The sequence below is a fragment of the Nicotiana sylvestris genome, chromosome 1 (genome assembly GCF_000393655.2).
Source record: "Nicotiana sylvestris chromosome 1, ASM39365v2, whole genome shotgun sequence".
Classification (NCBI taxonomy): Eukaryota; Viridiplantae; Streptophyta; class Magnoliopsida; order Solanales; family Solanaceae; genus Nicotiana; species Nicotiana sylvestris.
In genome coordinates this window covers 116,101,141-116,114,650 of record NC_091057.1, presented here as the reverse complement: position 1 = coordinate 116,114,650, position 13,510 = coordinate 116,101,141, and the positions used below count along the sequence as shown (strand labels likewise).

The following is a 13,510-nucleotide window of genomic DNA, read 5'->3' as shown; positions in this document are numbered from 1 at the left end:
GTATATAAAGGATCATTTCAAAGGCACACCCTAAAAATAAACAATAAAAGCAAAATAGTTAATTAAGAAAGAGCATGTGGTTTGTTATATTAGCGTTACATTGGAAATTAAGTGAAGCAATCTTGACATTTAATTTATTTAAGTATACCACAATAATCAATGTAAATAAATGTTACGGCAATGACTAGGTGAGCTCCCTTTTTTCTTCTTCTTTTGTTTCTTTCTTTAAAGTTTGGTAGTTGCATGGCGTGTTCGTTTCAACTTTCAAGTTAATTAGGATGTGACCAAATTAATCTTATTACATTATCTTTTCGTGTGCATTAATTTACTGTCAATCCTATCAAATAAAAAAGAAAATAATATATGACCTCTGCAACGAGAAAATTTCAAAGATAACAACAAAATAAAAGAAAGAAGAAAGACCAAATAGCAACAAAGTCATAGTTGGATTCTTGGACAGTTGAGTGAAGCTGTAATTTTCAACGGCAAGGAAAAATACATAGGTGCCGAAAAAAAAGAAAGAAGAAAAAACCACTTTTTTTTTTGGTTTAGTCCATCTCATATAATTTGTTTATTCAACTAATTCATATTCAAGCAAAATAGATTACTAGGACCATCAAAAGATGTAGTGCACTCGATGTGGTTGTTTCTGTCTTAACCAGAGGTCTCAGATTCAAGCTCTAAGTATGAAAAAATCCTTATTAGGGAGCGCTACTCCCGAATGAGACCCTATCTGGCGCGAATCCGAATATAGTCGGGGCTACAATACAGATACCGAACACCTGGGAAACCAAAAATAAAAAACAAAAAAAATTACTAAGAGAACAATCAAGAAAAATACGCATGGAAGTCTTTCAATCTCAGAGGTCAAAACCAAGACTGTCATCTTTTATGGAGCGTGCATTACCTAGATTTTTTTTTTTTTTTTTTCGAAAAATTTATTAAAAACTAAATTATTCAAACACTTTTTAATTTGTAATTATGTTGGTGTAAGCCGGGGTTCAATAGAAAATATGCTCTTTACCCTCATAAAGTAGGAATAAAGTTGTGCACGCATTTATTGTTGTTTTTGATTTGTAAAATTGTTTTCCGAAAGAGTTTTTCTAAATTTTTAGTTTAATTATTTTTGAAAAAAATAAACTTCTCCAAAATTTTTTGGTAACCACACTTTTTTTAGTCTTTCAAACTTACACGCAGAAAACGGAGTACTAGTATTTGCTTCCCTTTAATATCTCTATTTCTGATCTCCTGATATTTCCTACGGTTACACACATAGGCTATTTCTTCCTCTACACGCCTCATCAATCGAAGAACCGACTAGTGTTTCTCTTTCTCTACAACTCTTCAATTTCCTGTCAGTATAAAAATTTTCATTTTGGATTCTTTAATTATCTGAGAATTTCATCAATACAATTTGACATAAACAAGGTAAAAAGGCATAGCAGGGACTGAATTAGGTTCTATAATGGCGTTATTTTGATTATTATATTCTTTATTGGGGTTTCATTCAAATTTTTGGGTAATTAACTGTTCTTTGATAGCTTATTGTTCTGATTTGTGGGTAGTTGGAGGACCGAGTTTTGTTGTGGACTATGTTCTTATGAATGGTGCCCTATATTGGTCTTTTTTGTTGATTTTGAAATCTAGGGTTTGACTATATCCTTTAGTGAGTAGCACTCTATTCCACCAAAGTGTTATGAATGACACGAGGAGTTTTTTATAGTCTATTTTAGTTGAAGAAGGAAGCATTTAAAGAGGCATCTTGTTGATGGTTTTTGATAAGGTGAAGAAGAGTATATTATGTTCTTAATTGAAGGCAGGCATTGTTGTGGTTGAATAAAGTGATTGCTGTTTGCAGTTTGCTGTATATAATGTACAGAATGAATAATCCCTAGTTGAAGTGAATAGAATGGTGGTCTCTTTTTGAATTATAGGGTTCTGAACATTTTTAATCGACCCTATAGACAAAGGACTTTTGTTTCTAAAGCCAATTCATTGAGAAACTTGGCAGGGCAAATTGGTACTTGAAACGAAGGTTTCTCGGGCCGGATTGGCTAACCTTACCCACCCTTAAGGAGGTTTTTTTAGATAGTGGGGTGCTACACTTTAGTTTAGTCTGATTGCTTACAGGAAAATGGTTTTGTTTCTAAAGGGAATTTGGTAAGAATTTGGGGCTAATGGACAGCGGAGTTTCATGCAACTTGGTTAAGTTCTTGGGCATTTGGTCTAATGTTTTCAAGAGAGAAACTGGCCTTCTTGGGGGCATGTTAGTGATTTAGGTTGGCACCGGAGGTTGATAGTAGGAGTTGCGCTGAAGGAAAGAGAGTTGTTTTTCCTTTTGTTCTTGTTTGGATAATGTTCATTAGTAGTGTTATGGAAAGAAGTGAGCCTACATTAGCCCCGCAATGGTTAAGGAGTGGTAGACATGTGACGGGCTCTGTCACTGCATCATCCCCGTTGCATTCAGGTAACTTTCATGCTCTAATACTTTTTCATACTTTTTCTGACAACATGCACTTTCATTTCAGTTAAAACTATTTCCTTTGTTCTATTCCCTTTATAGATGATCCTGTCCCATCAAAACTTGCAAATAGTAGATCACTGTCAACTAATATGATCAATAACAAGTTGAGGCATCCTGCTGCATCAGATCGAGCCATCTCATCACATACCCGATGGAACTCTAATAGTAGTAGCCCTAGCTTGAGATCTTACAGTAGTTTTAGAAGCCCTCGTCATAGGAACATGGATAAAGACATTAACAAGTATCACGAGAAATCAACTTTAGGAAATCATAGGTCAAGGGACCTTCCTGATACTTCGAGGAATCATCGTTGGGAAATATTTGAGGAGGAAGGGTTAAGACACTCACAGTCAATGATTTATGGTAGATTTAGTGAGACAGGGCCTAAGAATTTGGGAATTGCTGGTAAAATCGACCCAACTGACAAAAATGGCCCGCTTGCTTCAGTTAATAGTGTGGATAATGCAATTGACAGAGGCATCCAGCCCCTAGTAACTGAAGAACGACAAGCATCACCTGGCTTTGGAAGAGTCCGATCTCCTGGTTTGGGTACCATGCCTCAGGGTTTACCAATAGGCTCATCAGGCACTACTGGTAATAAGTCGGCATCTTCTCTGGCAGATATTACGGCAGTGGCTGGAAACAATAACCCTGGCCTTTCTTCCGTGAAACAAGGTGCTTCTTCTGGACCTTCTTCTCCAATTTCTAGCAAGGCTATTAGCAGGGGTCTTAATATGGCTGAAACAGTCGCTAGGGGTCCTCCTTGTGCTCAGGCTACTTCCCAGGTTGGTTTTGTGTTCCGTTTATATGTGTGGCTTACATTAGAAGTTTCTTGTGCTCATAACTTAATGTTTACCATAACAGTTATCCCATGCAAATCAGCGACTCGAAGAGCTAGCAATGAAGCAATCTAGGCAATTGATACCATTGAAACCGTTGGTAACTAAGGCCTCGGTAAGGGTTTCTGAAGCCATCATCTTTCAGATAGCTTAGGTGTCCAATTGCTTTTTTTTTTTTGTTTTTTAGTGCATCTTCTGGACTTTTCTATTTCCAATAATTATATATACGGGGGCAATTTCCCGAAGTTTCATTATGAAGGACAATTAATTGACAGAATGGCGTTGCCCTTGTATGGCACTAACCTCGTTATCAAAAGGTTTTAATTGGGAATCCTTGGGAGTTCTCAAGTAATGCTTATGAGACTCTACTAAGTTGAGCTTTGCACCTTTTTCGCTGGTGATGATTGTGTTACCCATTCATGTTGTTTCTTCTGTCTTGCCTGATGAATTAACAAGCGCATTTATTAAGCATAATGAGAAGGCTTTCACGTGGTCTATGTGTATCCTTACCAAGGACAATTCAATGTCAGATACCATAAGAATTGAATAGACAATGTATACATGACAATCAGAGAGAGTACATGACGTGATGTTCCAGGAAAACATAGTTGGTCTTTTCTTTATCACACTTCTTTTTCATTTATGATATCATGTGCTTTGCATGAACTACAAAGACATTGTTTCTAAAACTGGATTATTTGCAAATCAAATCTCATAATTCTGTTCAAATTAGGAAACAAGCGAATGTATTAGGAACTTATATTAAGTGTGCAAATTAAGGGTAACCGGCTGTGAGTTAAGCCTCTCTTAACCCGTCTGTTTCGGTTTCTCCCCTTTTTTGGTTATTTTGCGATTGCTTTGAACTGCATTTTGCCTTCGGATACAACAACAACAACAACCTAGTAAAATCCCACTAGTGGGGTCTGGGGAGGGTAGAGTGTATGCAGACCTTACCCCTACCCCAGAGGGGTAGAGAGGCAGCTTCCTCAGCTTAGATACAATAGATCTGTGACAACAAAACCCAAAAAATAATCAGCAACGTGAGAGACAACAAATAAATGGAAAAACAGTAACACAAGTATTATGCAAAGGTGTGAAACACAACATAAATCGCTAGCAGTGCTAGACAAAGCATTTTGCCTTCAGATAATTAAGATTATTCCCTTCAAATAACTATTTCTAATTATTGGCTTACCTATTCAGTTTCTCCTTCAATCAGAAAGTAAGACAGAAGTTGCATATATACTATCACACACATCCATCTTATTGACCTTGCAATCTTTTCCTCTCTAGCCAATACTTCTGCCGATTAAAAACGTGTACTTTGGTCTTTCAACTTAGTTGATGCTTGAAATAGTTCCTCAAGTATGAGGAGAACAGAAAAAAAGTTTCTCACTCTTGTCTTTCTTAAGTGGAAGAAAAAACACTCCATTAAGTTTGTTTTCAGATGTTAGGAACTTGGAAAATTATCCGTACCTTTATTTCAGTTATTAATGAACTATTTTTCGAAAATTTCCTAAAACAATGAAATTGTGAGATTTTCTTAACTATTTTAAAAATTCGTGCATTATTTCACAACTTGGGGAGTTGGTGAATGGCTCTTGGTTTTGATTTTCTATCTGGTAACCGTGGCTTGTGGATTTGGATCCTTCACGTCTTTATCCTTTTGAGCTCAACTGTTAAAAGTTATTATACAGATTCATGATTTAATCCTTAAATTGAACTGATTCTTGTTTTTAATCCTTGATCTGGTAACCAATGCTTGCTAATCCATGCTTTTTCGCTCAATTGTTAAAAGCTATTTTGTTGTTGTATAGATTGCCTTGGACCTATGTCTTAATTATAAATTATTTACCTCCCTCCTGCTGTCATAAACATGAAATTTGAAGCTGTCTTGTACTTTTAAACCCTGAAATTCACAGACTGGACTGAGTTCAACCAACAACCAGGCTAGTGGTGCTGCATATTTTCCTCATCAGTGTATACATGTTCCTTATTGATTATCTTTTCTCCAGACCACTGGTATGCTTGGGGGAGGTTTTGGAGATTATGAATTTACATTCTAACAACAGATTTGCGCATTCTGGTCATAGCCAAGCAAGATGCAAAAAGTGTTCGTCTTTTAGCAAAATGTCTCTTTAGTTAAGTGGAATTGTGAATGAGTCCTTGAATTCACCACAGTGATGAGCCCACGAAATATAACTATATCCATTCCATTTTTTCAAAACCTTTTCTGCTCCTAAATTTATGATTTCTTATAACGAGTCAATTCTGAGAAAAATATTTTTGTTATCAAACATTGTATAAAATAATCGTTGGATTCAGAGAGTTGTGTGGGATTCAAGGATTCAAGGGGTGGGTGTGGGAATACAAAATATCAAGAATGTTTTTTTGCATTTTGATTGAGTTACATTATTGTGACAAAGCATTTTTTCTTTAAGGATGATAGTAAACTTACGAACTATTATCCAGACTGACCTTAATAATCAGGAGGTAGCATTATTCATGAGCTGTGTTCCTTGTTCATATTGCTTGTACATGTTGCAGGTTCTTCCTGTCTCGGTTAAATTTGTCACCTAGTTTGGTAATGTAAGGTAGATGTGACAAATTTACCAACTCGGGGAGGACAAACCTTTTTTCCTTACCAATACCGATCTTTTATCTTTCCTCGAAATGGAAAATCCTGATTTTCTAGGTGATGCTTCAGGGGGCCACTTGTGAAAAGCATACAAGGTGATTTATTTTCCAACTTCTGTGGCCTGTAATCGAAATTATAAGACATGGTAAAGGACTAAAACCAAGAAGGAAGCACTTAAGAGTCAGATGGATGAATTGTCGAAACATTGCGACCCTTTCAAAGCAAAACTATTTTATGATAAAAACTGTGGCTAACTGAGGGGGAAAGACAAATTGGATGGTTGAATATCCTCTCTATGTAGGCCTTTTAGCAATTTGACAGAAAGAAGTTTTCTATCACTCTTCATAGTAGTATGACATTATCTACTCATCCGGTATTGCTCCTTTCATGTATCTGAAATTGTCTAGCATTACTGAGCTTTCTGTCTGGCGTATCTATATCGGTGGATAAGTTTAAAATAATTTGTCGAAGTTACTGTCTAGCCTGGAAGTTTCCCTGGACTGAAGAGCAAAGATTCATGACAGCAGCTTGTGTTGTATTATTTCGTTTTTGTTATTGGTGTTATTTAGAATTATATCTGTAAATAACAGGGCAACCGCCTTGATATGCTCTCCTATATAGACACGTGCCACAACTGTTATTATGGTGACATTGCATGCCTTTCCGAAGGAGTTAGATGGAAAATGATAAGTGGACTAAGTTAGAGATAGGAGATTATGGAAAGATGTTATTAGTGAAAGAGGGCAGAAAGTAATAGTTGCCCAATTTAGAAGAATGCATAAAGTTTGATGGAGTTTTGGTAGAATACGAGATACTTAGTGAAGCTGCAGAAATTAAAAAATGGAGACTGCAAAAATCACATTTAAATGGTCTGATCTTCCATTTAATAGATAGACTTTATCCTAACATTTCTGAATTTTGTTTAGTGCTAGCTTTTCTCCCTGTAGATCCTTTTTTTTTTTTTGGGATAACAATGTTGCTATACTTGAATTACTTTCATGATAACATACATTCCCGCAATCTTTAATTTCAGGTGCCAAATCCTTCCGACAAACCAAGAGCCAAGGTTGAGCAGCTGCAGCAAACTGTCTCATCATCTAATCCTGTCAATCACTGTCTCTCAACCAAGCTTCACATCTTTAAGCCAACAAGAGAGAATGGCGTTTCTTATGGTGTGAACAGTAGCTTGAGCCCAAATGCTCACAGCAAAGGGTCAAATACCCTTCTTACTGCTCCCGCATCTGCTTCCACACAGAGTCTAGCAAATAATGCTGCTTCCTTTACCTCTGAACGCAAGCCTGTTGGGTTACTGGTGGAAAAAAAGCTGTCATCCCAAGCTCGGAGTCGAAATGATTTCTTCAATCTTATGAGAAAGAAATCTATTGCAAGCAGTTCAGCTGTCAATGGTGCAGGGTGTGCTGTATCACCACTTTTAGATAAATCTGGTGTTTCAGAAGTTTTGACTGCGCCTGGTATCCCTCAGGATCAAGATGCCACGTTATCTGATGAGAGCCCAAGGGTTGAGAAATCAACTGAGATTTCAGGTGAAAATACATGCACTGATGACTCTTATGAGGGGAAGAATAGTACCGACAAGAGCTTTTCAAAGTCTGATGCAATCTTGTGTTCGGAAGAGGAAGAGGCTGCATTTTTGCGTTCTCTAGGCTGGGAGGAAAATGCTGATGAGGGCGGCCTTACCGAGGAGGAGATCAGTGCCTTCTACCGAGATGTTACAAAGGTATTTGTTCTTTATGTTTGGCACACCATATATTCTCTAATACATGGAACAGTTGAAATTTTGTCATAACGTGCCGTGATAGTTTGTATGGAGTGGTTTTATTTGTATCAGAGAGTGTGTGTGTGTATGTGCTTTCTGTTTGGAAGAGGTGTAGGCTTTGTGGAATCGCCATTTGGATGCGGTTAGAAGTATATGCTCCAGCTTATTCACTTGAAAAAGTTTCCTAACATTAATATCTCTCTCTTTTTTTGTTGGCAGTACATCAATTCGAAGTTGTCATTTAAAGTTATGCAAGGAGTGCAATCAAGATTTCTTTTGCCTCTCCACTCCGGAATTGGTGATGTTGGTGGCATTTCTTCTTGATACAGCTAAACTTGAATGATATACTAATAAAGCTATTGAATTTTGTTAGTACTTTATTAGAAGTGGTAAAATTTTCTGATCCTTGTTTTCGTCGTTCCATAGATTTTGGGGTGGAGATTGAGGGAAAGCAATGAGAATCGAGAGAGTGAGGCAATGCTTAATGTGGTTTTTAGGGAGTGAATAGGAATGATCTCGGTTGTCTAGTTCTGTGGATGGATTCTGATTGGCTTTGGCACCTTCATACTTTACGGATTTTCGACCTTCTAGCGATCTTGTTCATATAGTCTATGCTTTTGTTGGTCCAGGTCTATATGTAGAGCTGTTAAGGAAAGTTGGGAAAGAAATCCCCAAGGATTACCCTTATGTTAGTGTTAAAATGTTAGTATGCTTAACTCGGTAGAAGAAATTATTTTGTTAAGAATGTACCTGTGTCAACGAGATTGTTCAGAAAAGATTTCTGGGATAAATTTAATGTTATTTAAGAACTAATGTGGATGTAGTATGTTGAATATGTGGATTTTAAGGTCCTTTAAACTGTTGATGGTACAAAATGTCGTTTTACCAGTGCTTCTTTGATCCTTGTATCTTATTTATTTCGGTCTTCTATAGCAGACAATAAATAAAGATTGGTGATATACAGCAGTAAATAACATCGAAAAATGATGACATTCAAATCAAAGTTTTAGCTCAACAACGTATTGCCATAACTTCATTTTTTAAGACTGTTATTCAAGAGGTCACAAAGGGGATTGATGGTGGAACGAGGAGGTCCACAGAAAAGTGGAAGCTAAGAAAGCGGCATATTTGAAGCTAGTAGGAGTTCGGATGAGGATGAAAAGAGGACGTGTAGGGAATGTTATAAGAAGGTAAGGAAAGAGGTAAAATTGGCAGTCACCGCGGCTAAGACTGCAACTTTTGAGCGATTGTTTGAGGATGTTAGGGGCAAAGGAGGCGACAAGAAGCTGTACAGGTTAGCCAAGAGTTGGGAGAGGAAGGCTCGGGACCTGGACCAAATGCAGTGCATTAAAGACGGAGATGGTAAGGTTCTGGTGGAAGAGGCGTGTATCAGGAGTAGATGACAAGAGTACTTACATGGATTCTTGAACGAGGGAGGGGACAAAGATATCGTGCTAGGTGAGTTGGAAAACTCTGGGAGCCAGAGAGATTTTGGGTATTTTAGGCGTATTAGGAGCGACGAGGTTGTAGGGACAATGCAGAAGATGAGCAGGGATAAGGCAACTAGGTTTGATGAGATTCCAGTGGAATATTGGAAGGAAGTAGGTCAGACTAGCTTGGAGTGACTTACTCGCTTGTTTAATATTATTTTTAGAACGAAGAAGATGCCTTAAGACTGGCGGTGGAGTTTGATGATCCCGTTGTATAAGAACAAAGGTGATATACAGGAGTATCAAGTTGCTGAGTCATACTATGAAAGTTTGGGAGAGGGTGGTGGAGAGGAGGATGCGATGTAGTGTTACTATTTTCGAGAATCAGTTCGGATTTATGCCGGGATGGTCTACTACAACAACCATTCACCTCATGAGAAGATTGGTGGAGCAATATAGGGGGAGGAAGAAGGACTTGCATATGGTATTTATTGACCTAGAGAAGGCCTATGATAAAATCCCGAGAGAGGTCTTATGGAGATGTATGGAGGCTAGCATCTTGGAGGCGTACATTAGGGTAATTAAGGACATATACGAGAGAGCGAAGACTCGGGTGAGGACTGCGAGAGGCGACTCACATCATTTCCCAGTGGAGATGGGGCTGCACCAGGGATCGACTCTTAGCCCGTTTTTATTTGCCTTAGCGTTAGATGTGCTGACCCGACACATACAAGGGAATGTGCCATGATGTTGCTATTCGCTGATTACATATTGACGAGATGCAAGGTGGAGTTAACGCTAGGTTAGAAGTTTGGAGAAAGACGTTAGAGTCTAAAGGTTTCAAGTTGAGTAGGTCAAAAACTGAGTACTTGGAGTGCAAGTTTAGTGATGGGTTGCATGAAGAAGGAGTGGAAGGAAGATTGGTACTCAAGTCATCCCCAAAAGAGATAGTTTCAAGTATCTTGGGGCCATTATTCAAGGTAATGGGGAGATTGATGAGGATGTTACTAATCGTATTGGAGCAGGGTGGATGAGATGGAGGCTCAGCTCAGGGTTTCTATGTGATAAAACTGTACCACCTGGACTTAAGGGCAAGTTCTACAAAGTGGTGGTTAGATCAACTATGTTGTATGTGGCTGAGTGCTAGCATGTTAAGAAGTCCCATGTCCAGAAGATGAAAGTAGCTGAAATGGGGATGCTGAGATGGATGTGTGGGCATACCATGAATGATAGGTTATGAATGAAATTATTAGGGATAAGGTAGGAGTGACATCTGTAGATGACAGGTTGTGAGAATCTAGGTTGAGATGGTTCGGGCATGTGAAGAGGAGAGACATAGATGCACCGGTCAGGAGGTGTGAGGGGTTGTCCATGGCGGGTCTGCGGAGGGCATGGCGGATTTAGGGGGCGGAAGGGGTTCACCAGAACCCCTTTCGCCAAAAAATTACACTGTATATATAAGGCAAAATCTATTTTTTACCCCTATATATTGTGTTTTGAATCCCCTTACACAACCTAAAAGCATAGCTTAGTGGTCAAGGGGGTTCAAAACCTTTATAAGGTCATTATTTCAATTCCTACTGGATACAATCTTTTTAAATTCTTTTTTAAAACCCCCTTAGCGAATATTTTTCCTCCGCCACTGGCGAATGGGAAATGGAAGACCTAAGAATTATTTGGGGGAGGGGGGAGGGAGGGAGGACATCTCATTGCTTTAGCTTACGGATGATATGACCCATGATATGAAAGTGTAGAGGTCGAGGATTATGGTTGTAGGTTGACAGTTAGTAGTGTGTTCCTCCTAGGCCTACCAGTAGCACTAAGAATAATTTTGTATTATTTTAGTCATGGTTCTTTACTATTACATGTTGTGTTCATTATCAAAAAATTATTACATGTTGTTGCTGTTGTTGTTGTTGTTATTGTGTCATTCACGCCTGTCACCATTATGCATTGTTGTCACCTTTGTTTATTACTTGACTGCTTTATCGTATCTCTACTGTTCCTTGAGCCGAGGGTCTATCGGAAACAACATTCCTATCTTTATAAGGGAAGGGTAAGGTCTGCGTACACACTACCATTCTAAGACCTTATTTATGGGATTACACTGGGTTTGTTGTTGTTGTTGTTGTTGACTTGTTGTAATTGTTGTAATTAAACCAAGTAAAAAACCTATATTTCGCCAATCTACTGCTGATTTTAAAATTGTGTCCAATTCCTACAAGTACAAGCAACTATTTCTTTTACTATTTATGGAATTGGATATTTTTGTTTAACTTTGTTTTGGTACCTCAATAGATTAGATTTCCAAAAGTCTTAAATATTCACAGCCGAAAATAGTGACCATAATTTTTCCTTGTGGAAGTAGCAGCACCTCATGCTCAATTATATAAATTAGCACTGGACCTCATGCTCAATAATATTAATTAGCAGTAGATAATAGGGATTAATGAGGGTAAAGGTATGTGCATTTTAGACCACCACTTTCCCCCCACACTCATCTTTTTATAGAGTGTACCACATGGTTTTAATTTTTTAATTCTACGGCTTTGTGAGGGAGGTGTTCAATAATTTGTAAAATTTTATGTTCTTATAAATTTAATATAAAAAAAATGACATTTCAATTGTACGGTTATGATCAAAAGATTAATTTATTTTTAACTTGTAATATTTACAGTTTGATTGTGACCTGATTAGATTCCGACTAACAGCGGTACAAAGGTTTAAACAAAGGAGAGGAGAAGGTCAAGCTAGAAGATATTAAATCAACCATTTAGTTAATTGGGCTAAGTTCTCTTAATGCTAATTGTCACTATCTCCAAGAATGGATTGGTCCTTGATCCAATCAATTTTATACTAATTTTTCTCATTCATTTTGTATATAAATAACAAAAATTAGTTTACGTCAAAGTATGGGCGAGAAAGAAATGAAATATGCATATATATTATTGTAAATCAAATTGGCAACAAATTCATTCTGATTGTCGTCATAGTGACTAACATTACCTAGAAAATAGGAAGATCAAGTCATTTGGACACATATTGGGCGTGTATCAGAGAAGTTGACTTTTATATTTTTAATATTTTGAATGAATAAAAAGTTAAAAAAAAAAACTTTGGTGTAGAAGAAGTGGCTGCTAGGATATATTATGTAATATTAGACAGAAATAAGTGCGAAATATTTAAATAATTCTTAGAGGTAGCAAGCATATTAGGTTTACAATGCCAATTTTTTTTTTTTTTTTTTTTTTTTTTGTAAATTTAGAAAAGAGGCTTTAAATTATTAGAAAGGGAAAATGCATAAGTACCCCTGACCTATACTCGGATTCTCAACTACACGCTTTATCTTTGCGGGAATCCTATTACCCTCCTAAACTATTTTAAAGTAAAGTTATTTGCACCCTTAACGCTGACGTGGCAGAGTGTGTGTATGAGAAGCAAGAAAAAATGATTTTGTTATGACCCAAAAGGTCATCACTTGCTTTTAAATTGAATTATGTGGTTTCGAGGCCTTGAAAACCTTATTTAGCGTCACCTCAATTTGCGTGCGCAGTCCGGGTGCGTAGCTGGAAAGACTAAATGTGAAAATCTGTGAAAAATGATAAGTTTTGACTGTAAAATGAATAAATTTGACTTCGGTCAATGTTTTGGATAAACGGACCCGGACCCATGATTTGACGATCTCGGAGGGTCCGTAGGAAAATATGGGACTTGGGCATATGCCCGAAATCGAATTCCGAGGTCCCAAGCCCGAGAAATGAATTTTTAAAGAAAATTATTTTCTGGAAATTTATATGAGTTTTGGAAATGAAATGCATTTAGAACTTGATGGTATCGGGACTGTATTCTAGTTTCGGAACCCGGTACATGTCTTATACTCCATCCGTTTCAATTTATGTGAACCTATTTTCTTTTTAGTCCGTGCCAAAAAGAATGATCTCTTTCCCTATTTGGAAACAATTTACCTTTATGCAATGATTTATAGCCACGCAAAATATATGTGCTTCATTTTACACCACAAGTTCAAAAGTCTTCTCTCTTTTCTTAAACTCCGTGCCCAGTCAAATGGGTTCACATAAATTGAAACGGAGGGAGTATATGATTTAAGATAATTATGTGAAGTTTGGGAAGAAACGGATTTCATTTGACGTGATTCGGACCTTAAATGCAAAATTTGATGTTTTAAGAAGTTTTGAAATATTTCATTGATTTTGAGGTTTAATTCGATGTTCATGAGGTTAATTTGGCGATTAGATCGCACGAGTAAGTCCATATGATGTTTTTGAGTTAGTATGCATGTTT

General features: G+C 37.3%; 1 protein-coding gene across 1 annotated transcript; it reads left to right on the top strand.

Annotated features, from left to right (window-relative positions):
• The first annotated feature begins 1,188 nt into the window (after nucleotides 1-1,188).
• LOC104248991 (uncharacterized) lies at nucleotides 1,189-8,591 on the top strand. The gene is made up of 5 exons (XM_009805353.2): nucleotides 1,189-2,467; nucleotides 2,564-3,309; nucleotides 3,389-3,478; nucleotides 7,035-7,739; nucleotides 7,998-8,591. Exons 1-5 carry the CDS (start codon nucleotides 2,356-2,358, stop codon nucleotides 8,100-8,102), a joined length of 1,758 nt encoding a protein of 585 aa, XP_009803655.1. The 5' UTR covers nucleotides 1,189-2,355; the 3' UTR covers nucleotides 8,103-8,591.
• Nucleotides 8,592-13,510: the final 4,919 nt, after the last annotated feature.